The sequence below is a fragment of the Hemicordylus capensis genome, chromosome 4, assembly GCF_027244095.1.
Source record: "Hemicordylus capensis ecotype Gifberg chromosome 4, rHemCap1.1.pri, whole genome shotgun sequence".
In the NCBI taxonomy this organism is placed as follows: domain Eukaryota; kingdom Metazoa; phylum Chordata; class Lepidosauria; order Squamata; family Cordylidae; genus Hemicordylus; species Hemicordylus capensis.
Window position 1 is genome coordinate 233,852,843 of NC_069660.1, and position 27,060 is coordinate 233,879,902.

A 27,060-nucleotide genomic window follows, 5' to 3' on the forward strand; every position below is an offset into this window, starting at 1 on the left:
CCGGTGCTGAACTGGGCTTGTTTCAGTTCAATCGTGGACCGAACTGCCCTTAGTTCAGAAGATTATCTTGTCAAGGACTAAATGGGAATATTTAGCCCTTGACAAAAATAAAAATAAAAATCTTGAAGTGTATCAGTTAATGATGCAAATGGTGCAGAAATATAAAGCATATGAATGGAATATAGCTCATTATACCTGAATATGTACACAACTGTTTAGATGCCACCACAAAAGAAATGTATGCACATGCTTAAGGGTTCTGCACAAAGGATGCAGCTTTGCTCAATGGATCCCAAAAATTGGATGATTTGATACTACAGGACACAAATGATTTCAGTTTTGATCCTGAATCTATTTTCTGCTAGCATAAAGCAGTGACAATAAATATTTCTCCAAACACATAACTCCTTCCTACTTTCCGTAACCAGTTTGGAAAGCAGAAGTGTTTTTCTATTTGACTTCTTTCTAGTCTCTGTAGTTCTATCAGAAGGTTTATACCTCTAGACATTTGCCAAAAGTAGGTGTGCACCATCACAGGGGGAGGCAGAAATTGAACTTGTCTTTATAGGTTAGAGCTTAAGACATTATTTGTCTTACATAAAATTCTAAATATTAAACACAATTTTATATAAAATTCTAAATATTAAATTTAAATGCCTTGAACTGTAACTAAAACCATAAAATGCCATAAATTATTAAATAAATAAAACATATACCTGTGTACTGTTATTGCTCAGTATAAGTATTTAGTAATTGTTCGGAATAGTTCAGTAAATGTTCACATCCAGAAAGATAACATTGTCACTAAGACAGTGGCTGACATCCTGACTAATGCTGTGTGCATGCTTCTAACAGTAGCCAATGAACTGCTAGCCCCCTGTTTGATAAGCATGTGGCCTAGTCCCCATGCTCGTCCCCATGCTTCTTATGGCACTCCTGCATAAGAGCACAACAATTTTCAGCATTCTCCCGTTGTTCTGGAAGTGGTCTGTCATGGCAGAAATATGTCCCTGGCCATCAGGGACACATTTCCACAGTAACAGAGTGCCAAGAGAGCATGGAAAACAGATGCATCCTTCATTAAGAACATCCATACTTCAGGAGCACAGGAACAAGAATGGGCCAGTGCTTGATGAGTTCTGTTATAGGTATGCATGCAGCGTTACGGTTACTCAGGACGCCAGCCAGTATATTTATAGCTAGGGAGGAGACCTGTATGATGGGAGGAGATCCACCATAACTGAAGTGAAGTTCTCTTTATGCTACCTTTCAAGGAGTAAAGTGAGTGAAATTGCATTATGATACAAGTTCTGAAAACGAATGTTGATTTATTTGCCTTTCACTAAAACTGAATCGCTATACATATTTTTTAAAAGAAGTGGAGTATTACTGGAATGTAATAATAAAATTTCAAAAGAGATTTCATTAGTAGCTGGTAAGCAAACAGAAATTGATTTCATGAGTAGTACGAACTGAACAAATATAGCTGTCACATTGATTTCCAGTGTTTAGCTAAATAGATACTGTTTTGTGATGAATCACATCTAAGCTCTTGAAAACCTGCATTTATTGATTTTATTTATTTACATGATATATTTATATCCCAACCAAAACGTACATCTCTGGATGGTACACAATAAAATACAAATTACCACAAAATAAAATGGTTAAAACCACAATTTAAAATTAAAAACTATCAATATTTTTAACAGATCATTAACAGAGGTTTCAGCTAAGATATAGAACTACATGTGTAAAGTAGTGAATGAAAAGTGGATTGAAAAACAAACAAAATTCCTCTGCTAGCTTACATTTGTTAGTATGTTTTAGCCTCTGGGGGAAGTGTGAGTTTAAACATCACCTGCCATTATTTTGAGAAACCTCCTGGCTTTTCCTTTCTCACTTGAGAATATAGAAGATTTAGGAACCTGTGAGAGGGGGGAGGGGAAGGTAATTTTGCCTATTATGAGAAAGAGTTGAAAAATGAAGCATAAGCAAGACATTACCTTAGTCCATGCATGTTCCTAAACTCACATAGTGTATATCATATACTGTAGTGGCGATGATGATATACACATTTTACATTATTCCAGACAAGATTTTAAGACCTGTTTAATGCATAGGTAACACTAACAAAAACAAAGATCTTACAAATTTGAGCAAACGTGTTTCAGTGTTAAAACATAATTGTCAATGCTCTATCTCAAACAGCTGTTAACTCTTGAGATTATATAGAGGAAATGAAAGTAAATAACCAATCCGAGAAGAGGGGAGAGGAGGGAGGAGGAGATAACTCTACAGAATAATTTTTGTTGTTGTTCTGTAGTGTTAAAACAAAAAACCTGTTCTGTAGAGTCATCTCCTCCTCCTTCCTCTCCCCTGTTCTTGGATTGGTTATTTAGATTCAGTTGCTGTATTTAATCTCAAGAGTTTTCAGATAGAGATAGTTTAAGATAGAGCATTGACAATGATGTTGTTTTTTAACACTGAAACACATTTGCTCAAGTTGTTAAGATCTTTGTTTTTATTTGTTTTACCAATGCATTAAATAGGTCTTAAATTTTTTTTCACATTATTTGAGTTAACAGGAATGCAGACTTGGAAGATGGGAGGATAGAACTGATGGGTCTACAACCCCCATTTCCAGCTGCTTTCCCCTCAGCTGGGTTTGGAGCCTGGCTGAAGAAACAATTAGCTAAACATCCCTTGGAGGGAGGTTTTAAATACATCCTGAAGCTGTTCTCACGATTAGGTGAAATCGGGCTAAGGGAGCCTGATTTCGCCTGACCGTGAGAACCACCAGGTTTGCAGGTGAGCCTGGTGGCCTCCAAGTGGTTAACCTGCTTAAAGAACCCTCCCCTAAGCCCAGGTTAGCAGAGCGAGCACTCTGCTAACCCAGGCTCTATGATCATGAGTTGCTGTGGTGTTTCTCTGCGGTGTGGCAACTCATGAGTAGACCCCTGACCGGGAGGCTTAAAAGCAGCCTCTCGGCTCAGGGCATGCTGAAGCTTCTGGGGGCTAAGCCCGCTCTCCCCGCTAACCCTCTCCAGGCGGCTCCCACTGATTGTGGGAACCGCCTCCCTGACTACCATCTACTACTACTTCTACCACCACAAAGATGAATATTTATATACCGTTTTTCAACCAAAGTTCTCAAAGCAGAATACACACACACAATAAATAAATACATAAATAAATATGTATGTGTGTGTGTCTGACTCCCAGTCCCCAAAGGACTCACAGTCTAAAAAGAAACTCAAGGTAGACACCAGCAACCAGCTGCTGGAGGAAGGCTGTCCTGTGGTTGGATAGGGACAATTACTTAGAACCTTATAATGACTAGTTCTGATTGGAGGAAGTTGAATCTTTTTGTGGTTCATGACAGATATGCAGAACGAATTTCATCCATCTTTCTAGCTGGGAGATGTCCCCATTGGAAGCACAAGCATCTCAGGTATTCAGTGAGAGAAAACACTCACTGAAGGTCAGTGGGGAAAACACAGGCCATAGGAAACACTTGGTCAAGCTCAATATTGAGAGAGCATAGGAACATACAGTTGCAAAAAGCATAAAATAAACAGTGGTCTACAGACTGTTCCTGTGTGGTCATGAGGATGTAGAAAGCAGACCTGGACTGCTGAGTAAGCAGGCCTGTTCTGCTCCCATGAACTCCTGTGCAATTGCATGCTGTGCAGATACTTCCATTATCCCCCCCCCTTTTTTTTTACATCCTCACATCAGTGCAAGTGGGGTCCGCTCTGGTCCTTCATTCCCTGCACAGTATATAAGCCATTCATTTTACATAGGTAGAGTTAATAATGAAAGCTTATCTCTGCATAACATAAGAACAGCCCTGCAAGATCAGACCCAAGGCCCATTTAGTCCAGCATCCTGATTCACACAGTGGCCCACCAGATACTACTGGAAGCTTACAGGCAGGAGTTGAGGGCATGCCCTCTCTCCTACTGTTCCTCCCCTGCAACTGGTACTCAGAGGCATCCTGCCTTTGAGGCTGGAGGTGGCTTATAGCGTTCCGACTAGTAGCCATTGATATACCTCTACATGAAGTTATCCAAACCCCTCTTAAAGCCATCCAGGTTGTGGGCTGTCACCACATCTTGTGGCAGAGAATTCCACGTTGATTGTGTGTTGTGTGAAAAAGTACTTCTGTTAGTAGGTCCTAAATTTCCTGGCAATCAATTGCATGGGATGACCCCTGGTTCTAGTGTTATGTGAGAAGGAGAAGAATTTCTCTCTATCCACTTTCTCCACACCATGCATAATTTTATAGACCTCTAGCATGTCTCCCCACAGTCATCTTTTTTCTAAACTAAATAGCCTCAGGTGTTGTAGCCTTGTATCATAAGAAATGTGCTCTAGGAGTCGACACTTTCAACGAGCTTTCCACCAAGACCCCAAGATCCCTCTCCTGGTGAGTCACCGACAGCTCAGTTCCCATCAGTGTATACATGAAGTTTGAGGTTTTCATCCCAATGTGCATCACATTACCCTTTTCAACATTGAACCATGGAGAGGAAGCATTCCAGTACACTCTATAAAACTCCTCCCCTTCAGATATGCCCATAATCAGGCCATTCACCAGTTAGGAGCTTAGAAGTACACATTTGTTGAAAACAGGATAATGGTTTTTGATTTGTGAAATTTACAAGATTGCTTTATTACACTTAAGACAGGTGAAAAGGTTCCCTCCAGTATTTTAGTCATCATCCACCCTTAAGGTTAAATAAAATATATAATACACAGAAATAAAATTTATCTTAAAGCAGAAATAAAAGAAGAATACCACTACAATAGAGCATGTAACTTTACCGACTGGAAAAATGTGGGTTCTGTCCAGGAGAGTGAAATAGGACTAATAGCCTAGAAATGTGGAATCCTCAGATTTGTTTTCCTCCAAAGCATTTTAGCAGCAGATGATGCCATCAAAAAAGTTGCTTTCTCAAACAGCAACCACTTTGCCATGTGTTTAAGGGCTCATTTCTGTTTTTCCTGAGTTATATTAATCAAACATGAGACCCAGGAAATTTTTCAGTTGCTGCCCTGAGGTATAATCTAATTTAGATAAAGACCCATGAAAACAAAAAGTTAAAAGAATCAGTTTAAGAAAGATCTGAAGCCCATATGTTTGGCTCATGGCTGAAAATGATTTAAACAGCAGCTTCTTCCTTGTGACAGATAATCTATAGATAAAAATTACTTTGGGGCCTGATTGCTCTTAATTAATGTTCTCTCTGACAAGGAAGTTACTCCAGATGACAATCAGTATTGCTTGTCTGAAGAAATAGGATTGTTGGTGTGTCAATGATTGTATGCCCTTGGGTTGCCAACTGCAGTTGGTATCTTACCTTTATTGTCTTGCAATGTGAAGTTGTGGTTATTTGCTGCCTCTCCTGCTAAACTGAAGGAAAACTGATGACCACTAGGCGGGTCATCTTTGTCAACAGCACTAATTCTCTGAATCACCTAGAAAAAAGATAATACATTTTAACATTTGAAATGTGATACATTTTAACATTTGAAATTCAATACAATTTTTTTAGTGTGCATTCAATACAAGATGGACTTTTAAAATTACATACCAAGCAAGTGCAGGCAACTATAATAAGGGAGGAAAAATTTCACATTCAGTTGCCATTACCCAGAGTCATATCTGTGCATTGTATGCAGACAGAGGCACAAATATTTCCATTTAAATACTGCTTGTGCCAAACAGCAGATAAGGGGAATAAACACCTGTTCAGACTTTATATATTCAAGATGAAATTGTACAGAACTGTGGGGCAATTCAAATGTTTAGTCAGTGACGGACATTTCCTTGTACTGCACCATCTCATATTTTAACTGGTTGTGGGGGAACAATTCTTTTTCTGGAAAATGCTTCTGCATCAAATTTACACTGCATATGGACAGCTTTCACATCAGAGGAGACACTGAGGCTGTGCACACAAGCAGCTCTACCCAGATTAGGGAAGCCCTACTTGGGTAGGGCTGCTCGTATGCAATGTTGGGATTGAGGCTAATCCCGGCACTGCCTCCCTTGCAAGTCAGGGTTTTTTAACTGGTCGTTTACCTGGGTTAAAGGGCACAAGTGTGCCCTTTACCGCAGGTACAGGGTTGGCTGCATGCTCAGATTGCATGCAGCCAGAGGATGCACAAAGTCAGATGCTTAGTGTACCCGACTCCCAGAGGAATCCTCCAATGCACCATGCCCATCACACAGTGCATTGTGAAATTCCTGGAGGCTATGATGAGTTCCAGCCTCTAGAGGTCCACGCTGCATGGAGCAGCGCAGATTATATGGGCACACAGTGGTTTTAACTGGTTTTATGTTATTGTAAACCACCCAGAGACGAAAGTTTGGAGCGGTATACAAATTTGATTTTAAAAAGTTAAAATACTTGCATATGCTTGTAAACACAATTGGCTACCAAAACGGTTTGGGAACAGGACCGCCTGCTCCCAAGGGTTGCTGCCTGCTTGACGAGGTCATCTGAGGGGGCTCTGCTCCAGGTGCTGACAATGAGGGAGGCTCAGCTGTCGCGCACGTGGGACAGGGCCTTCTCTGTTGCTGCCCCCAGACTCTGGAATGCTCTCCTGGTGGCTATTATATCCCAGTGGCTATGAGCCCCTGGTGGCGCAGTGGTAAAACTGCCGCCCTGTAACCAGAAGGTTACAAGTTCGATCCTGACCAGGGGCTCAAGGTTGACTCATCCTTCCGAGGTCGGTAAAATGAGTACCCAGAATTTTGGGGGCAAAATGCTAAATCATTGTAAACCGCTTAGAGAGCTTCGGCTATAGAGCGGTATATAAATGTAAGTGCTATTGCTATTGCTATTGCTATTCACTCCTCAGTTTCCATCACAGTTTTTAGAAAGCATGTTAAATCTTGGCTTTTAACCTAGGCTTTTATATGATTGTCTCTACTGCTATTTCTTTGTATTTTGTACAGTTCTTATGCTTGTATTTTAAATCTTCTTAGTCAGATTTGTTTTATATTTTAGCTTAATATTTTAATTGTGTCACTTTTATAGTCATGTTTTTAAGTTTTGTGTGAACCGCCTTGAGATTGTTTTAATGAAAATTAGCATAAAAATCTAACAAACAAACAAATAAAGAAATAAAATTGCGAATTCTCATGATTGTGACAGCTCCAAAACATGCTACTGAGCTCATAGGAAGTGTTGCAACCAAGTGTACCATAAGCACTGACACAATACTTCAGTCATCTAATTGTAATCACATGAGGGCCTGAAAACTAGTGCACAACAGACCTATACCATCTGATGGAGGAAAATAGCAGCGGTGGCCTATCTGAACAATGTCTCAATTATAATTATAAACAGTACTTCAGGCATTCCCATTTTATGCTTCTCTTCATCACAAATGGCCCATGAACCGGCACCTTCATAGTGTAGGTTTACAAACCTTCATAAATGGCTACTTTAATTGTTTTAATGGATTCCTATGCAATCCATAGCAACCATATGTGCATCCTCCTTATAAAGGTACTGGTTCATACAACTTGCCCGTCACTGAGTGCTTGCTGAAAGACTCACTCACTTCCAGAGGTGACTTGTCTTGGGTCAACTGGCTATATGAACCAGCCCTCTTTTGAAGATCAAATACTGACCTGATTGGGCAAAGGGTGGACTGCAAATTTAGTAACATAATTAAAGTATAGAAACATTGGCAGTCTTGGCACTTCTTGAGACAGAAGTAAAATAAAAATAAAATTGTTTCAGTCTGGCTCTAGGAATTTTATGAATGAAGTTCATGACTTCAAGCACTTGAGGACAATTGAAAGAGGAGAATTTCTATCTGACATCAGAGCCTTATATATCAGTTGGGCTAGTCAATAGTACTTATAATGTATTACTGACCACAATGTATTACTCTCTAAAATATCTCTTCAGACTGTTGAAGCAAGATTAACTGGAGGAACAGAAATGCGTTACTTTCACAGATAAATAAGTCTAGAGGGTTTTCAAAATTATATGCAATGTAGATTTACTGGTGCTTTTTCTCACAGGGTTTCACATGATGGAGGTTTCACATCTAGTTAATGTTTATTTTAGCTTCAAATCAACATGTCACTTTACTGCAATAAACTGATTATATTTTATCTTAAAAGAGGAATCTGTGCAAATCAAATTACTGCTATGCAGCAAGTATCACCAAGCTGTTAGGAATATAAATCCACACCTGGCCAGATTCTGCATTTTCACAGACAGTAGTTTCATAGTCCATGGCAAACTCAGGAGCATTGTCATTGATGTCAAGGATAGTGATGGCAGCATATCCTCTTCCGATTTGTGATGGGTTTTCTGCTTAAAACAACAAAAGCAGTTATTATTCTTCATCCTGAGCTAATTCTCTGCTAATTATGCCCCATATGCTTGGGGCAAGAAAAGGAAATTGCCAATGGGATCAACAAAGAAACAAGAGTTGCCATACTTGATGAGGCCAATGACTAATCAAGTACATTGTTCTGTCTCTGCTAATGACCACCACTGGATGTGTGAGAATAAGGCACAGAGAAATGAATAAACAGGTAATCCATCCAGTCTCTGACACTCATTCCTACCACCAGCAACTATAAGTGTATACAGATGGCTACACTGCTTAGCAAGACTATTTCGTTGGCTTGGCTTCTCTCAGAACTGCCTCTACCAGCAGGAAATCCACCTGGCTGCCTGAGAAAGGGTGGAGAGACAGAGAAGTCCTCTACATTGGCTGGGAACGGGGGGGGGGGGGGGGGGTAGGTTCCTAACAAAAAGGGGGGCAGAAATAAAAGAAGAAAAGGACAGTATCTTATTCTCCAGCAATACCCCCAACCTCAAAAAAAGTTGAATATTTGCAATATTTTTAAGAGCCACAAAATGGCTCTCTGCTGGAAAGTGGCAGCAAGAAATGACATCAGAAGTAATTTCTGGTTCATTTCCAGCCACTCAAAACCATGGATAGGCAAATTTTGCCTATTTTTCTACCTATAGATAATGAAACTGGGTCTCCAAGACCCAATTGCAGGAATTCGAAACCGCAGATACGTGAAACCATGGATAATGAGGGCCACTTATTTATTTGTTTGTTTATTAAATTCATATCCCGCCCAAACATACGTCTCTGGGTGGCTAACAATTATATTTGCAGAACAGCAACTCTTGTATATCCAGAGTTGCTGTTCTGCAAATGGAAGAACTCTCATTTGTGCAAGGGAGGGGAAGAGCTGAAGATCACCTCTTTCATCTGCAGCCTCCCCTCCAAAAATATGGAGCAGGTGAGGGACCCTCCAGAACAGAATGGCACATGGCACAAGAGGTTGCATCAGAAAAGGGAGAATGGCAAAAATCACCTCTCTCCACTTTATGGAAACAGAAGTTCTTCCATTTGCAGAACAGTGTAGCATACAACCCAGTATTAATCTTATTATTTTAAACTGTGAAAAACCTTGAGTTCACTGACAGAAAGGTGGTGTAGAAATGTAGTAAATATGCATATAAATATGACACTGGCCTCCTGGACCACCCAGAAACCGCTGATGCATCTGCTATATATGTTATATGTGCTAATTTAGCAGAAATTGAACAATAAAATAAAAATAAATAATTTAGCAGGAGTAGAGATAACTAATTAATCTTTGTTAGGCACAGTGTAAAACTAATATAATTCTTGTGTTACAAGCAGCTACACTATATTTTCAAGAAATTTTCAATACCATGTTTCTATGACACATGGTAGTAATTAAATATAATAGAGAATTTGTATGTGATAGCTTAATTAACTTAACTCTTTATATTTGAATGATTAGATGATTCTCTTGAAATATTTACATATTTCATTCAATGTCATTGAACAGATAATACAATGAAAGCCAACACTTTAAACAGCATATAAAATGTTTGAAATGATGACTTACGGCTCTCCATAGCCAAGACAGTGATGTTATGAACAGCATTTGTTTCTCTATCCAAAGGCTTCGCTGTGGTAATGACCCCACTGTTGGCATCAATATTGAAATATCTCTCCAGGTCTGTGTTTCGATCTATTGAGTACCTGTAAGAAAGATGAAAGCAAACTTTTGATGTATGTGTAATTGTCATTTGTTGAAAATCTTTCATTGATTTCACATTAAGGTGAAAGAGCTTTTGTTATTTCCCTTTTTCATCCAGATTCCTTTTTGTCCAATGTCTGCTGGATTTCCAGGACAAGGAGAGTGTGCTAGGCAAAGCCATCTGCTGCTGCAAAATGTGCTGGCTATGTTCCCACATTTCATAATATCTTCCTAAGTGAGGTCACAGGTATTTCCTTTCCCCTCCTGTTCTTTTGTTCTTAGGGCAGCCATTCATTTATTTCTGGAAGACTCTACTTCTGAACCCAACCCAATGTAGAGCAGATTTGGAAGCGTGCCACTTGGCTGTATCAACCACATGCAGTTCCCAATAGAGCTTCCACTGTGAGGTACAGAACTTCTTGTCACAAACAGAAAAGCCCCTGGGGTGGATAAGAAAACTGCAGAGTAGGTCAGGGATTACACATTACCACATTTGCTCCTGGGGCCTTATTGTCATCATACAAACACAGGCTCCTGTCACTGAGCTTCTTTGGCTTAAACGCACACCATTTGATCCTCCGAGCTGTTTTCAAGGAGGAGAAAATCTCAAACAGAAAATAAACTACGAGCAAAGGAGAAATTGTCCATTGCATGACTGTTTAGTTACCCTCTTTGAAAATGGCTATGCACTTTTAGATTCATTAGAAACGCTTCCTTGACATAACACCATTTACCAGAAGGCCAGATTGTGCTAAATGGAATGTGGATCAACAGGGGATATAAGACAGCTCTAAGTCACCTTCCTGCCATCACAATCAAAGCTGCTCCATGGCCCTGCATGGTATAATATGAGAGTTCTCAAACACTGTCACTGTGAATCTCCTTACATAAAAGCTCTTCAAACTCACTCAAGGGAAACAAAAATGAAATGGTGCTGACAGTGGGCCATCTTGTCATGACATGAGTGTGAGTAGATCAAAGGAGCAAGGAGAGAGCAGAGCCCACAATTTGCTATTAGATCCCCAAGGGAGGGCTTAATAAAGGAAAAGGTCCTGAAAACAACAGCACCACAGCCAATGAATGTTGGGAAGAGGTAGGTAGCTGAACAGGCTGTACAGGCTCTTGGGATTCACTGGATTAAAAGGAGGTAAGCAGGTCAGCGATTCACCTCTTGGAGCAATCGAAGTATAAAAAACCAGGATGGCAGAGGTGGCAGGAGAGTTCAGATCTGCCATAGCATCAAGAACACATGGTACAAAGCTGTGGGAGCATGTTTAATGATGCAAATGCCACTGCTTGTAAAAAGCCAAGGACATGCTGTTATAAATGATGCTTCATTCACATGAAATGCTTCCACTATCTTCAGAAGTACTTGTGCCCCAAATAAAAGACTTTAGAGGTTGGAACATCAATTTAGATGAATACTACTTTTAATCAAAAGGCTGGAAATCTCAAACGGTGATGATTTTGATTGTGAAGATGAGACATTTTGTGCATTTGTTCTTTATTGTATTATTGTCTTATAGTCAGCCTTCATCAGACTCTTTAGGACAGTAATTCATCACAGTGGCTCCGTGCACCAATAATGGTCCCATAGTTCTGGAAGTGCAGAATTTCTCATTACGTTGTTCAAAAGGACCATCAAAAGCAAGGACTAGAAGTGAGGACTTTGGGTGCAGAGACAGAAGCTTAACCTTTCGGACAGCCTGACTACAAATGGAAGTCCATACCCTTCCACATTTCACAGATGAAAATGGGGAGGGGGACACTCTTGCATACTTTTAACATCCCTGTTCACACACCAGTGTCCCTCATTACACACTGTGAAGGATCTGTTTTACCCTCTCTTTTTCTCTACCGTCTTCTGTCACTTTTCTCCCTATAGTCTGTCTCAGACGGTAAACTCAGTGATGGTAAGGACCAATCTATTTTTACCTTCTAGCTCTCTAAAGTGCCACATTTTTGGCACCATAGCTCTCTAAGGTGCTCAGCTTTCCAAGGTGTTAATGGAACTGCCCCAGGGTGATTGGTAAACACCCCCAAAATAGTGTTCGGGCTTTGTGTGTGGAGATTAGCTCAGAGTGGAGCAGTTCCACATCTGTATAAATTTAATGTGAAGTGTTGGTTACAGGAAAATGATTCGCTGAGAGAGAGATGTTCAAAAACAGAGAAGGCTTTATTTGAGGGAAAGGGGTACAATGGAATATGAGAGTCACTAAAAGCAATACTATTACTAAAAATATGTTACAAGATTAACCATTCAACTGCTAAGATGAAATTTAGCTTAATGTCTGAATTAAAGTAGTTTCTAGGCTGGCCAGAGAAAGGAGGCTCAGAGAAACAGGCTCTTTGATTTAGGAGAGAAGAGACAGGGATAGAGGGAGACCAGATTGGGGTGCAGAAGTTATCATACAACCTCCGGTCTTACTCCAGTAGTGAGTGGGTCCTCATGGCCTGGAAGCGACCAATCAACCTCTTTCTTTGGGGGTACACTGGGGAGCAGCAAGCAGGGAAGAATCAAGGTTGTTGGATAGCAGGGATGGATCCAAAGGGCATCTGTTCTTGCGAAGCCAGCTCCGTGTTAGTGCGGAGGGCAGAGGAGACTGGATCCGGCAAGGGAGCCAATCTAGGGCCTAGAAGCAAGGGTGGCCCCCAGAGCAAAACACAGCTAAATGGTATAGCAAGTGTTCACTGCAGCGTCAAAGTAATGGGTAACTCCACAAGGTGGTAACCAAGTAGGTAGCTCTGGAGACCAAGAGGAGCACACTGGCTCAAGAATCCAAGGGCAGATAAAGTCCAAAATGTTTCCTGAGGGAGCATTCCAACTGACCTTCTTTCTTGACTAGGGAAATTCTGGGAAATCTCAAAAGATCCCATTATTTTGTCTTCTGTGTTGCACTATCAACACACTGTGGTGCTTCACATGATCAGTGTGAAGCGCCGGAGGGGGTTCTGCGGGGAGAGCGGGCTTAGCCTGCTCTCTCCGCAAACGAGCAGCCACTTGTAGCTGGGTGGCCGGATCGGCTGCCCACATGACTGCTGGCTCCATCATGGACCCAACAGGGCAGGTGGCGATCAGGGGCCGCATGGCCCCCGGAAGTTCCAGGATGCCCTGCATGAGTGCTCAGGGCATCCTGGAGAGACCTCTGAACCTGAGAGGCTGCTTGCAGCCTCCCAGCGGGGGCCTTCTTGTGTGTCGCCATGGCACCAAGCCGCACTGTGGCGGCACACAATCAGAAAACCTGGGTTAGCGGAGTGCTCGCTCTGTTAACCTGGGCTAAGGGGAGGGCTGCTTTGGTGGGCTAGCCGCCAGAGAACCATCGGGCTCCCCGTGAGCCAGCTGGTTCTCATGATGGGGGAAAACCGGGCTGGGCTTCTAGCCTGGTTTCCCCCCATTGTGAGAATAGCCTCAATGTGTGAATAGGATGATACAAATAGAGTGGTTGAACGTGCAAACACAGGAACTCTTTTCGGATGGAAACACCTAGTAAACTATTCAGCATTTTAATGGCTACATCTCTGAGTTCCTATCACTCATTCCAGCTTTTTTTAAAATAAGAAGGGAATGCGCATTTAGCGGAGCCTTATCTAACTTCTCTGCTGGGAGAATTGGCTTTTAGCTCATTTGAGGCATCTATGGATGGGAGGTAAACCAAAGGAGGGTCAATTGTGCAGAGAGACCTTGAATGGTTACAGGCTAACTTTGGGAGTCTACTCAGGTGTCCCAGCATGGGGAAGGCATGAGGTGACCTCCATTTCAATTTGGCTCTTTTGCAGCTGCTAGGAGTAATCTAGGGGTAAATCTAGAGGTAACTGTCCCACTGCCTACTTAGTGACTGTTCCCCAATACACCAAGAAACTGAAAGCTGTGAGGCTCCTGAGCATGTCAAAAGTTAGACCTATATTCCTGCAGTCTCAAACATAGGCAGGGAGGCTTCTGGGAGCTGGCAGAAAAGCAGTGCTAGCAACAAAGGTCCCTTCTCTTTTAGCGTTCAGCTCTCCCAGGTGCCATGTACACTGATGACACCTTATAAATAAAAATAGTACTAGGGGATCCACAGTTTTTGTGTGGATGTCAGACTTCATCTCCAATCTACAACTGCCCAGTCTGCCCCTCCTTAATGGTTTGGTGGAGCAAGGGCCAATTCCCACCCTCCTTTTCTTGTTCCAGACTGGAAAGATAGATGCAGGGTTTGCCAATTTGGCTCTCTGCTAAAAGGCTGCTGACATTGCAGTTGAGCAGCAGTCAAGCCCCTTCCCATCTCCCTTCCCTGTTCCATAGCAGGAAAGGGAGGCAGGGGATTGGTTCATTTGGCGGCTGCTTGCGAAGGTGCTCTGGGTGCTGAGGCCAAACAGCAGCCAAGGATCCATCCTCTCTTTCCTGCTTGGAGGAGGAAAGAGTGGCAGGAGGTTGCCAATGTTCATGATCAAAACATTTTGAGAAACGTGACCATACAGTTGTCAAATAACTTCCAGCCTTATTCCCAAAGAACTACCCACATTAAGCTGTGCAACATGTCAGCCTATTTCTCCACATCCCATACTGATCTGTCTCCAACTCAGAGATACGACTTCTAGACAGTAGGGATGTGCGAAACGTTTCGGATACAAAACGTTTTGTACCCAAAACAGCCTGTTTCGGGTGTTTTGTAGACAAAACAAAACACCCATTTTCCAGATCCACAAGTTTTGTATACAAATCAAAACGTCCCTCTTTCGGCTACAAAAAGTTTTGTTGTTTTGGACCACCATTTTGTGGTGATCTCTGAGTCAGTCTCCATTTTGTGTTTGACATCTCTTTGAATTTCCCACCCTTCCAGCCTTCTGATCGGTGACCTAAATCACGGGCTGACCTGCTGACAACTCCCTCCTTGTTCTGCATTGGTTCTTGCCACTCTTTACTGACCCCACATTGGCCAGGGGAAAGATTGCTAACCCATGGGGTGCTGGGTTCTGTTGTTTCTGTGGTGTTCTGAGTGTAGATTCTCTGGTAGCATATGAGAGTGGATTCTTGTTTTTCACTGAAAATCTCATATGCTACCAGAGAATCTACAATGAATACCTCAGAAACAACAAAACCCAGTACCCCACGGGCTTGTGGGTATGGGGGTGGTTGGCACCCTATGTGCACTACACAACCCCTTGCTCTGGGCAACCCCAGTGCCCCCCAAGTGGAACTATGGGGCTGCTGAAACCTAAACCTCCATTATTCCCTATGGGACAAATCTTAAAGACACATAAACTTCAACAAATCACAAAAGATCAGCCCTTTGCCCAGTTCCTTTGAAATAATTCTGGAAATTTCCATGCCCCCATTGGGCACTACCACCCACCACACTCCGCTCTGGGTCATCTCTTTCCCCTTTATTTGAAGCGATACATTTGCTGGAATCCCCATTATTCCCTATGGGAAAATTCTTAAAGATGTGTAAACTTTTAAAAATCACAAAAAATCCGCCCTTTGCCTAATTCCTTTAAAATTTGGGTGGTACCTTCCACCCATTGGACACTACCACTACCACCCACTCTTTTTGCCCTGGGTCCCTTTTTAAAAATCCAAATAGATTCGGATTCGGAAAATCTGGCTACAAAACAAAACAAGGCTGATTCGGATTCAGAAAATCTGGGTACAAAACAAAACGGGGGTGTTTCGATTCGGATACAAATCAAAACAAGAAAATTCCAAAATGCACACCCCTACTAGACAGTTGGTGGCGAGAGAACTGCAAGACCAGAAACTCTAATGCATGTGTGCTCACACTGATACTTTTAAGAAAAGAAATCCCTAAAAAGGCAAAAAGGGGGGTAGTGATGGGGCCATGGACAAATGCCAGAAAATAGGTAATGCTGGAAAAAATTGGGAGATAGTGCAATAATGATGAAATTAGATAACTACCACATGCAGGTACCTAATATTTAATAATGGGCATTCTGTTCTATTTTTAGATACAAATTATTGGAGTTCAGAGGAACATGAATGCATTTGAGAGAAAATGCATAAATCACAATCTCTTCATTCAAAGGGTTTCTCTAACAGATGTCAACTGTCAACTTCCTCTGGACCTTTTCCCTGATCTACTGCTGACCTGCCTCCTCAAAATTCAACCCCACATTTCCTTTGCCTGACAAATTGAACTTGTCTATGTCTAAACAGGCTTTATATAGAGCTCCCTGACTGCCAGTCCTCAGTTTTCCTAGGAGAACTTCTTTTGATGGACATGGCTCCTATTTCAGCCAGCTATTTTCAGGGCAACCTTGAGTGTCAAGTGCAATAGTTTATTGCACTTGATCCTCAAGGTTTGTGCCTCATCCACTGTTTTTCTCTCTGTCTCTGAAATCTCCATGTCAGTACTGGGCAGGCTGCACAACTTTGGCCCTCATTTTATTTATTTATTTATTTATTATTTATTTATTTATTCGATTTTTATACCGCCCTTCCAAGCTGGCTCAGGGTGGTTTACAATTAAAAAACAGAAAACATTAAAAATAATTAAAATAGAAATACAAATATAAACATCAAATTTAAAAACATCTTAAAAAACAATTAAACTATCAAAACAATTAAAACCCTGAAAACCAGGTTAAGATTAAAACAGTTAAAACTAAATTAAAAACCCTGAAAGGCCAGGCCAAACAGATAGGTTTTAAGGGCTCTCTTGAAGGACAGCAAAGAATTAAGATTACGAATTTCTGCCGGGAGTGCATTCCACAGTCCAGGAGCAGCCACAGAGAAGGCCCGCCTCTGAGTTGCCACCAGACGAACCGGTGGTAACTGGAGACGGACCTCCCCAGATGACCTTAACGTGCGGTGGGGATCATGTAAAAGAAGGCGCTCTCTAAGATATCTCGGACCCAAGCCGTTCAGGGCTTTAAAGGTAATAACCAGCACTTTGTATTTTGCCCGGAAACATATCGGCAGCCAGAGTAGCTGTTTCAAAACAGGCATCATATGGTCTCTCTGGGTTGCCCCAGAGACCAACCTGGCTGCCGCATTCTGAACTAACTGAAGTTTCTGGACTACGTACAAAGGCAGCCACATGTAGAGCACATTGCAATAGTCAAGCCGGGAGGTTACCAGCTGATGCACCACTGTTCTGAGGTCATCCTCTTCGAGGAATGGGCGCAGCTGTCGAATCAGCCGAAGCTGATAGAAAGCACTCCTGGCCATGGCCTCCACCTGAAATACCAGGGTGAGGCCTGGGTCCAGGAGTACTCCCAAGCTACACACCTGCTCCTTCTGGGGGAGTGTAACCCCATCCAGCACAGGAAGATCTAACTCGCCCCTCAGATTCTGAGCCCCCACAATGAGCACCTCCGTCTTGCTTGGATTCAGTTTCAATTTGTTATCCCTCATCCAGCCCATTACTGCCTTCAGGCAGGCATTTAGAGAATGAGTGCCATTACCTGAAGATGAAAAGGAGAAGTAGATTTGGGTGTCCTCAGCATACTGATAACACCCAGCACCAAACCTCCTGATGACCTCACCCAGCGGTTTCATGTAGATGTTAAAAAGCATTGGTGACAGAATGGAGCCCTGAGGGACTCCATATAACAGCTCCTGTTTTGAGGAGCAACTGTCACCAAGCTCCACCATCTGGAATCTACCCGAGAGATAGGAACGGAACCAATGCAAAGCAGTGCCCCCTATCCCCAACTCCCCCAGGCGATCCAGAAGGATACCATGGTTGATGGTATCGAACGCCGCCGAGAGATCCAGAAGAACCAGCAGAGTCACACTCCTTCTGTCGATTCCCTTGTAAAGGTCATCTATCAGGCTGACCAAGGCTGTCTCAACCCCATAGACAGCTCTAAAGCCAGTTTGAAATGTGTCTAGATAATCAGTTTCCTCCAAGACTGCCTGGAGTTGGTCGGCCACCACCCTCTCAATCACCTTGCCCAACCAAGGGAGATTGGAGATTGGCCTGTAGCTATCCATCGCTAAGGGGTCCAGGGAAGGCTTCTTTAAAAGTGGTCTAACCATTGCCTCCTTCAGGCAGGGGGGCACCCTCATGAAGTTGTTGGACCACAAATCCCATCATACCTAACTTTTGGCTATAGTGACTGGGGATGATGGGAGCAGGAGTCCAAGATCAGTTGGAGGGCCAAAGTTGTGCAGCCCTAGTAAATGAGGTACATAAAAAGAAAAAAGAAAAAAGTTGTATAAATTGATATAAATTGTTGAATACTGTGAACTAAAAATGGAATCACTTCTGATCATTGGAATAGCATTCAACACTGACACATGGCCTCTTGCAGGCCACAATCTTTGTATGCATTGCAGGTCCACCAGTATCCCATAATGCATTGCGTGAGCAGCTCTGAGTAATGCAAGACCTTTTGTCTCCCTGGCCCCACTTTCCACCTGACTGTATAGTTAAGATGGCCACCGGCAGCCCAGGAAGAGTTTAAAACGTGCCAATGTCACAACCAAAACAAAAGGTAGGATGGGCTCCATTTGCGTCTTATATCACTTTTAACCTGGGTAGTGGATCTGGGCTACTCAGCTTTGGAATTGCTGGGTCAGGAGGACACCCACTGCCCCACATGAATGCAGGTTAAAGGTTAATCCTGGGTTAACCCTCTCCTGCCCAGGAATCTATGGTCATGAGAACAGGCTCCTTGTCTCACATCTTGAGTAATGTGCTTGCAGAAGTATATTTTGCTCACACAAGCGGGGTGTATGTGTGTGATTTTCACCAATTCTGCCTTCCCTCTGCTGACCCCAATACTTCCAGATAATAGGACCCTGATGTCCTCTAATCCTCAGGGACAATTTGGGAGGCAGCAGAGAGAAGTGGGGATTGGTGAAAATTGCTGCTGCGGTTTGAGCAGCAGGGTCACTGTTTATGTTCATTCTTTGATGTGTGTAACATTTAATAAGGAATTTTATTTAGGAACTGTAAAGTCCATTCTATCTGGACTCATGAGAGAATTCTCAGGTAACTCATGAGAATCAAAGCAGCCCTCAAATAAGTAAATGTACCTCACCATAACTAAGCCCAGGTACAAAACAAAACACATAGAGAAGTGATCCTCATGATCGCTGCAGGAGGCTACCCGCCTATGCGGGGAGGAAGCCTGAAAGTGTTTACCTCCCTGCAGATGATCACTTACTCCTCTCTGGGATGCTGGATTGGCCACTGACACAACTACCGGCTCCATCATGGAGCCGGTAGGCGTGGTGGGGATCGGGATGCCCTGCATGAGTGTCGGGGGTCTACTTGCGTGTTGCTGTGATGTGGCGGCGCACACAATCAACAAAACAAGATTAACTTACTCCGTTAACTTACTCCATTAACCTTGTTTAAAGGGGAGGGGTTGGTAGGTGGGCTAGTCATCGGGGAACCACCGGGCCTGCCCACGAGTCCAGTGGTTCTCATGATGGGGGAAAACCGGGCTGGGCTCCCTTAATCCAGTTTTCCCCCAATTGTGAGAATAGCCTCGGAGGCTATTCTTATGCACAGGCAAAAACGGGCTAAGGAAGCCCAGTCTGGTTTCGCTTGCACATGAGAACTGCTGGAAGCTGCTCAGCTTCTGGCAGTGGCACAGCAGCAAACCCACCTCCAGAGCCCACCTTCAAAATCAGGTTAAGGGAGCAACTTTTCTGATAGTTTGCCAGCCCTGGCTATTTGGGAGACTATAGGGCCCCCTGCTGCCATCAGGGGGATTCCCATAATGCACTGCACACTTGTGTGGTGCATTATGGGAGTTCTTGGGGCAATCTGTCCCCCCCCACACTGCCTGTAGAAACCAGCAATTGTCTGGGTGGGTGGTCTGCCTGTCCACCAAGGTGCTAAAGATCGTCTGTGGGGAGGTAAGCATTTTAAGGCATCCTCCCCTCTCTCCCGTGAGCCCTTTCTCTGCAAGTGTGAGAAAGGGCTCCTATTTTTCCCCATCTGCCCCTTCCTCCCTTTCCCTTCTCTACTTCTCAGTTGTCTTTCCTGTGTTTAAATGTATTTCATGTGTTTAATAATAGATTGTAAGCTACTTGGAGCACAGACTTGTTCTCTTGTACATTGAAAAATGTAAGATGGCATACAGTATAATTAACCACCCATGACCAATCAATCAGTTATAGCAGGTTAATCTACCTTAATATTAAAGCTTGTAGGCTCACATTTGTTGTTCTAGTTATGTCCAACTTTTTCTTTAGCTATAATGGACTCAAGGAAGGTCAACTATTTTTATTTCATCCTTTAGGATTTTATCCTTGTTTCTGTAATGATGACACAGTCCTCTGGATTTTGTTTTAGACCCTATTTTTGTTTTTGCCTTATGCCAGGACTGCTGTATTTGGTCAGCAGTGCACTGCTCTCAAACAGCTTCATGGTTGGCATCCTTCCCCAAGAGACTTTGCCTGTCACCTTTGCAATGTAGTCAGTCTTGGCAGTCCAAGGCAGCTGGAATTTAATCTCAGGCCAGCTCTCAGACTTCCTAGCTATTAACCCTGTCACTTTCCAGCAGAGCTAGTCAAAAGCCAGTGCCCAAAACATTAGTTTGCATGCACATATTTCCTAAAAGAACCAAAACCCAACTGATACATATATGTATATGTAGTAAAAGTTCTGCAATAACATTATTGCAAGTATTTTCTTCATATCTACCTCCTGAACCCATATTTCTTCTCAAAGATTTAAGTATCTATAGATTAACCATCTGTAGGTATTTTCTTAAACTGAAGTAGATTATGATAATTATCATGCTACAGGTAGAGAACTGGGGTTGAGAAAGAGTTATTTGCCCAAGGCTATCTAGTGAGTCCTTGAATAAACTGGTATTTGAAATCATGTTCCTAGATCAGCAGTTCTCTATCTGTTTTTAAAGTGATGGGAAGGGTAATTTAAAAGCTGTACACACCTTGGTCTGGAAATATGTTTCCCCCCAAATGTACAAAAAAATGTTGAAACTTGTGAAACAAAATCATTATGCCAGAACAGACACTTTAACTGTCACTTCCCTGGGTATGTAAATAGTAAATAAAGTCTTAGGTATGAAGCAAGAGCAAATAATAAATACATGTAAGAGATCTATGGAACTAGAGACAACAGCTTGTTTTATCAGATATACTGTCCCATTTTCTCTTTTCATCAAGCTGTCAAGCTTTGGTGAATAATAATCAGGGCTAAAAAAAAAGGCAGGGATATGTATGCAAAAGTGGTGTATACCCTGCACTAAAGAGCATGAAAAGGAGCCAAAGTATTAAAATAAAACCCTATTTATTTTCACAGTATTTAAAACAATAATAAAAACAACGGATTACATAAAACTAGCAAACAAAACATAAACAAAATGCAAACAAAATTCAGCACAACTAATATCAAAAAGGGCACAGAAAATATAATATGCATATAATTTCAAATTTAAATGTTTCACATCATAAATATAATTTTTAATTGCTCTGGCCTAGTATATAAGTGGACTTAGAATTGTCCATAAAGTTAAGAAAAGGAATCCACTTTTCTAAGAATCATTAGCTATTACTTAAAAATGGAGTTGAACAGTTTTGAATGTCATAGTTGGGGATCCTCTGGAAGGCATGCCTTATGACTAGGAGGCCATTTCCCCTTATCCTGCCAGACATTAAGGCTGTTCTCACTAGCAGGCAAAACGGGGCTGGGAAAGTCCAGCTCGGTTTTGCCTGTGTGTGAGAACTGCAGGGAGCCATGTGGTTCCCAATCACGTCATGGCTGCGAGCCCACAAGGGAGCCCTGGCTGTTAGCACAGGTGAAGGGCTCAAACATGCGATGAGCCCAGGCTAATTGATTGTATGTCAGTGTTGCGTGGCACCCACACACCAGCAGCCTCCCAACCAGTGTCAAAAAAAACTCCCCATAATGCACTGTGTACTTGTGTGGTGCTTTATGGGAGTTCTCGGGACCTCTTGGCCTCCAAACCTTCCTGTTGCTGGCAGAATCCGGCAATCGTCTGGGTGGGAGATCCACCCGCCCAGCAACAAGGAGCTATATTATATTATTTATCTATTAACACATTTATATACTACTCAAAACACATCTGTGATCATCTGTGGGTGAGGTAAGCTTTTCGAGGATTCCTCGCCCCATCAAGCCCTTCGTGAGAAAGGGCTCATTTAGGGACTATACTGGTTAATTTTTCTGATGACAAAAAGTCATTCTTCACATTTTCAAAGGAACTCTTTTTAAAATATTTTATTATACTATCTGCAAGGGAAGGCCCTAGACCTGAAAACAATGTAAGGGCTTAGATTAAACACTGCAAATTGGCATTACTGCACCATTACCAGACAATGGATGTCAGACCTATCAATTGTTTTTGACCTTATACAAATAAATCAGATAAATCAAAAGTCGTGCATCAGCTGGTAACCTCCAGGCTTGACTATTGCAATACGCTTTACGTGGGGCTGCCTTTGTACGTAGTTTGGAAACTTCAGTTAGTTCAAAATGTGGCAGCCACATTGGTCTCTAGGGGAACTCGGAGAGACCATATTGTGCCTGTTTTGAAACAGTTACACTGGCTGCCAATATATTTCCGAACAAAATACAAAGTGCTGCTTATTACCTTTAAAGCCCTGAACAGCTTAGGTCCGAGTTATCTTAGAAAGTGCCTTCTTCTACATGATCCCCACCGCATGTTAAGGTCATCTGAGGAGGTCCGTCTTCAGTTACCACCAACACATCTGGTGGCGACTCAGAGGCGGGCCTTCTCGGTAGCTGCTCCTGAGCTGTGGAATGCACTCCCAGCAGAAATCCGTAATCTGAGTTCATTATCGGCCTTCAGGAGGGCCTTTAAGACTTATCTTTTTGGCCTAACCTTCCAGGGTTTTTAAACTGTTTTAAAACTGTTTTTAAACCGTAAAGGCTCGGCCTGGTTTTCCAGGGTTTTACAAACTGTTTTAATTGTTTTAATAATGGTTGTATGTTGTGTTTACAGGTTTTGATTTTAACAGTTAATTGATTTCAGTTTGTTTTAATGCAAAACGCCCTGAGCCATTTTTGGAAGGGTGGTATAGAAATCAAATCAAATCAAATCAAAAAATATCCAATCCCTTTGTTTTAAGATAACTTAAGCCTTATTTAAGAGTTATACTTTTGTGCACACTGGCCCACATGTTGCACAGCATAATGTTGGTGGTGCCAATCCAACCCATGCTGCTGTGGGCCCAGTGTTACGCTTCTGCACAAGAGTCCTCCGGAAGTGCTAGTTAGATTGGAAATATGTTGCTTGCTTGACTATCAGTGATGTGTTTTCAATCTAGTTAGCTTCTGGAATACAGGTTGCTAGTATAATGCAGGTAACTTGAAGTACTTGTGCTCTTGCACAAAAGCATAACACTGCTGGTGTTTCACTACAAGTCTGCAGCACGACAGGTGAATTGGCCCTGCCTGCATTGTGCTGCATAATGTGTAAGCCGCTGTACCCAGTTATAGCATCCACTGAATGTACCTTGACACTCCACCCCGTACAGATGTAATTTGAACCTTGCTCCTCACTCATCACAAGGAGAGCATTTGTTTAAGAGAAACATCATAATCGTGATGAGTGGGTTTAAAAAAAAAGAAACAAATTGCATTGTGGGTGTGGGATCTTGAGGTGCACTTCTGTAAATGCTGAATCTAGCTTCTGCTTAACATAATCTTGTTCTTACTGTATTGATTGTGGATCTCACCACAAGGTTTTGAGAAGTTTGTAGCTCAATAATCAGTCTACTGCCACTATTTGATGAACTCACCCCGATCCCTCAAGCATCCCAGGGTAGCTGTGTTTTGTTGGCATGACATGTCTTCTGTCTTCATGTGGGAATTGACAGCAAAAAGATGCCACACAGGATAAATCACCAAGTGTTCATTGTTTGAAATAAATTTATCCCTTTCCCCCTCTATACAGAGCGGCACAAAACACATATTCCAACCAGTAACAGATTCACTCCAACTGACCTTACAGACTGCCTCACCCAATCTGCACATGGAATCCCCACTGCCTATCCACCACGGTGCTTTTGCTGCCTCTACTATATACTCTACGAAACCTCCAGTATAACTTTTTACCTTACCATAACACAAACAAATATTTTCTAACTGAAATTCTAGAATAAGACAAACCCCTATTTCGCCACACTGATGGAATAAACATGCAAAGCATATGCGAAGGACTGTACTGTTAGGTAGCTGCTGCAGGCACAAGAAAGACTCAGCAAGCTGGAAAACTCTGCTCTGAGCAAGGTCAAGTTAGACATAGGTCATCTTGCTAAAGTGACTGAGTTAGTCCATACAACTAAGGAGAAAGGCGAGTGGTAGACATCTTTATTCAGAGAAAAGATTGCTACTGGGAAGAATCAATCAGGCCACTTCACATGTGCTGTGATATGTACTGTTATTATTACTAGATTTCAAAGGCTAATAAGTGGAGAAATACTCAATAGATTTATTTCAAAATAAACAAGGAATGCATTTCACCATGGATCTGAATTTTTTGTTACATTTAAAGCAACAAGAAAAGGGGGGAAAAGGTGTGTGTGGCGGGGATCAATATTCAAATTGCTGTATGTCAGTCAGTTCTCAGTGGATCTGCATGAGATTTGGATAGGTGGTGGTGCCTGTTACCCAGTTCTTCCATTTCAACTTTAAGACAGATTAGACAGATGGTTGGCATTTTATGGCCGGTAAAGTGTTCAGAGCCTTTAATGGTGGAAAGCATTTTTATATCTCACATTTACTACTTTGCCCGCAACTCCCACAAACAATTCACAGTAATTTAATCAATTTACTTTGAAGACCTTCCTGTTCACCCAAACTCATATTTTAAGATATATATTTATCTTATATGTATAGGATAAAATATACACTAGTATGTGAAACAGACAAATTTCAGATCACAGGTTTGAAATACAGTGCATGTAAGCACACACTTTTTAAAGAAATAACTTAAATATATGATTTGCTAAACAAATACATCTTCAGTAAGAGATACTTGGGAGCAGATTTCTATACAATATACATTCAACATGCATCCAGCATACACGTTCCTCTCTTTCTGTAAATAGTTTGCTCTGCAAAGCATTCAGCATAATTAATTTAATTGGAACATAAGCTATGGTTTGTGGAAAATGGATTCTTGTCTTCTACATAATATTCCCCTTACATAATCCAATTAGTTTTAGTTGTAATGCTGAAAATATATTTTTAAATGAGATTTCAATACACTGATACAACAAAACTACTGTAACAGTCCAGGAGACAAAGTGTCTATACTCCATGGAAGAGACACATGAATATTACAGGGGTCAAGTCAAGTCCTTTATTACAGTCTATGACCAGCAAATATATTACAGAAGTAAAAGCAGTGCTTGAATTACAGATTGAGAAAATGGACTTTGCCCCTACCTTCAGCTACAGCCTCTTTGCCAATAGTTTTTAGAAGCCTACAAGGGGAATACAATTTGGCTAAAATTTGGGGGGAAAGTTCGGGAAAATTGTGTTTTTCATTAATCCTCCTCTACCTTTCCCCCATAATTTAAACCTTGGGCTGAGGGAATATTTAGATTTATTTATGCTTTGCCCAAAGAGTGAAAACCAGACTACATAGATATTACTCAATATGTAAATGATCATGTATTGATTACTGAGAGTTCTTATAAATTCTCGTGGAATTTGCTTGCTTGTGACCAAGAGAAAAAATTGATAAAATATATAACTACACAAATTAATGGTAGAGGGCCAAATGCCACCTGCACTCGGTGTACCCCAAGCCTTCTGCTACCTGATTAAGTGACATGAGAGCACCGGTCCTAGTTGACTACTGGCACCACCATCACCTTGTTCAGAGACATGAAAGCACCTACCCCACTGCCTCCAGATGGGGCAGAACCTAAGAAGAGGATGGAGATGGAGTGGAAATGGAGGTGGAAGAAAGGAAACAAGTATGATGGGCTAGAGGCCCTGGTGGCGCAGCCTTCCATCCTTCCGAGGTCGGTAAAATGAGTACCCAGAATGTTGGGGGCAATATGCTAAATCATTGTAAACCACTTAGAGAGCTCCAGCTATAGAGCGGTATATAAATGTAAGTGCTATTGCTATTGCTATTGCTAGAGCAGGGTTATGTGTGGGTCCCCAGATCTTATTGGACGAACTCCCATAATCCCCACCCCCAGCGGCCTTTGGTTGGGAATTATGGGAGCTGAAGTCCACTTACATCTGGGGACCCACACGTTGAGAATCCCTGGGCTGGAGCATCTCCTCACAACCCCTCTCCCATTTCCACTCCAGATCCCTCCTTTTCAAATCTCCATGAAGCAGAGACAGTGTGGTGGGCACTTATGGCACTAAGCCTGGCAGCAAGAGCAGCTGCTCTCATGCCACTGAGGCAGATAGAGTGGGGTAGGTGCCCTCGTGCTGCTGAACTAGGTGGTGGCAGCACTGGGGAAAGCAAGTGTAGTAGGGTAGACATTCTTATGTCACTCCTCCAATGCCAAATAATCTGCTGTCTAAGGCTACTGCCTCATGTCACCTCATTATGAAGCAAGCCCTGGCCTTTCTCTACTGAAGAATAATAATATAATAAAGCAAAAAAGGAGCAAACTGAAGGCACAAATGAAAGGAACAGTAATATTACCTGACAGGACTGTTAGAGGCATCTGGGTCATGGGCTGCTACAGTTCCAATTATAGTGCCCACTTTGGCAGCTTCAGAGACCACCATGGAATACAAACGTGAGGTAAATACTGGTGGCTCATCTACATCCTCCACAATGATTTTCACTGTTGTCATATCGCTAAATGGCCCAAGGCTTAGAAAGCGAGGATCAACTTGCTTATTTGCTGCTTCTATCCTCAAGGTATAGCTGGCCTTGGCTTCATAATCCAGATCCTAGAAGAAGAAGAAAACCTATTTAGCAGTTTAATCACCAGTTATATTAAACTTTCTAAATTTAATCAGCAAAGTTCTTTGCTCTGCAAATACCAGTGAATAGAAGGGCTCTAACATCCCTATGTACAAAATGCTAATTGTGCC

General features: G+C 42.1%; 1 protein-coding gene across 2 annotated transcripts in view; it reads right to left on the reverse strand.

Moving 5' to 3' along the window:
• The window catches only part of LOC128324589 (cadherin-7), a 190,005-nt gene that overhangs the window by 20,187 nt on the left and 142,758 nt on the right, over window positions 1-27,060 (reverse strand). For both annotated transcript variants that reach the window (XM_053249330.1, XM_053249331.1), the window contains exons 7-10: window positions 26,663-26,916; window positions 9,938-10,074; window positions 8,224-8,345; window positions 5,367-5,484 (exon numbers count right to left, since the gene is read on the reverse strand). In XM_053249330.1, the coding sequence (XP_053105305.1) occupies window positions 5,367-5,484; window positions 8,224-8,345; window positions 9,938-10,074; window positions 26,663-26,916 (631 nt within the window). The remainder of the gene's footprint in view (window positions 1-5,366; window positions 5,485-8,223; window positions 8,346-9,937; window positions 10,075-26,662; window positions 26,917-27,060) is intronic.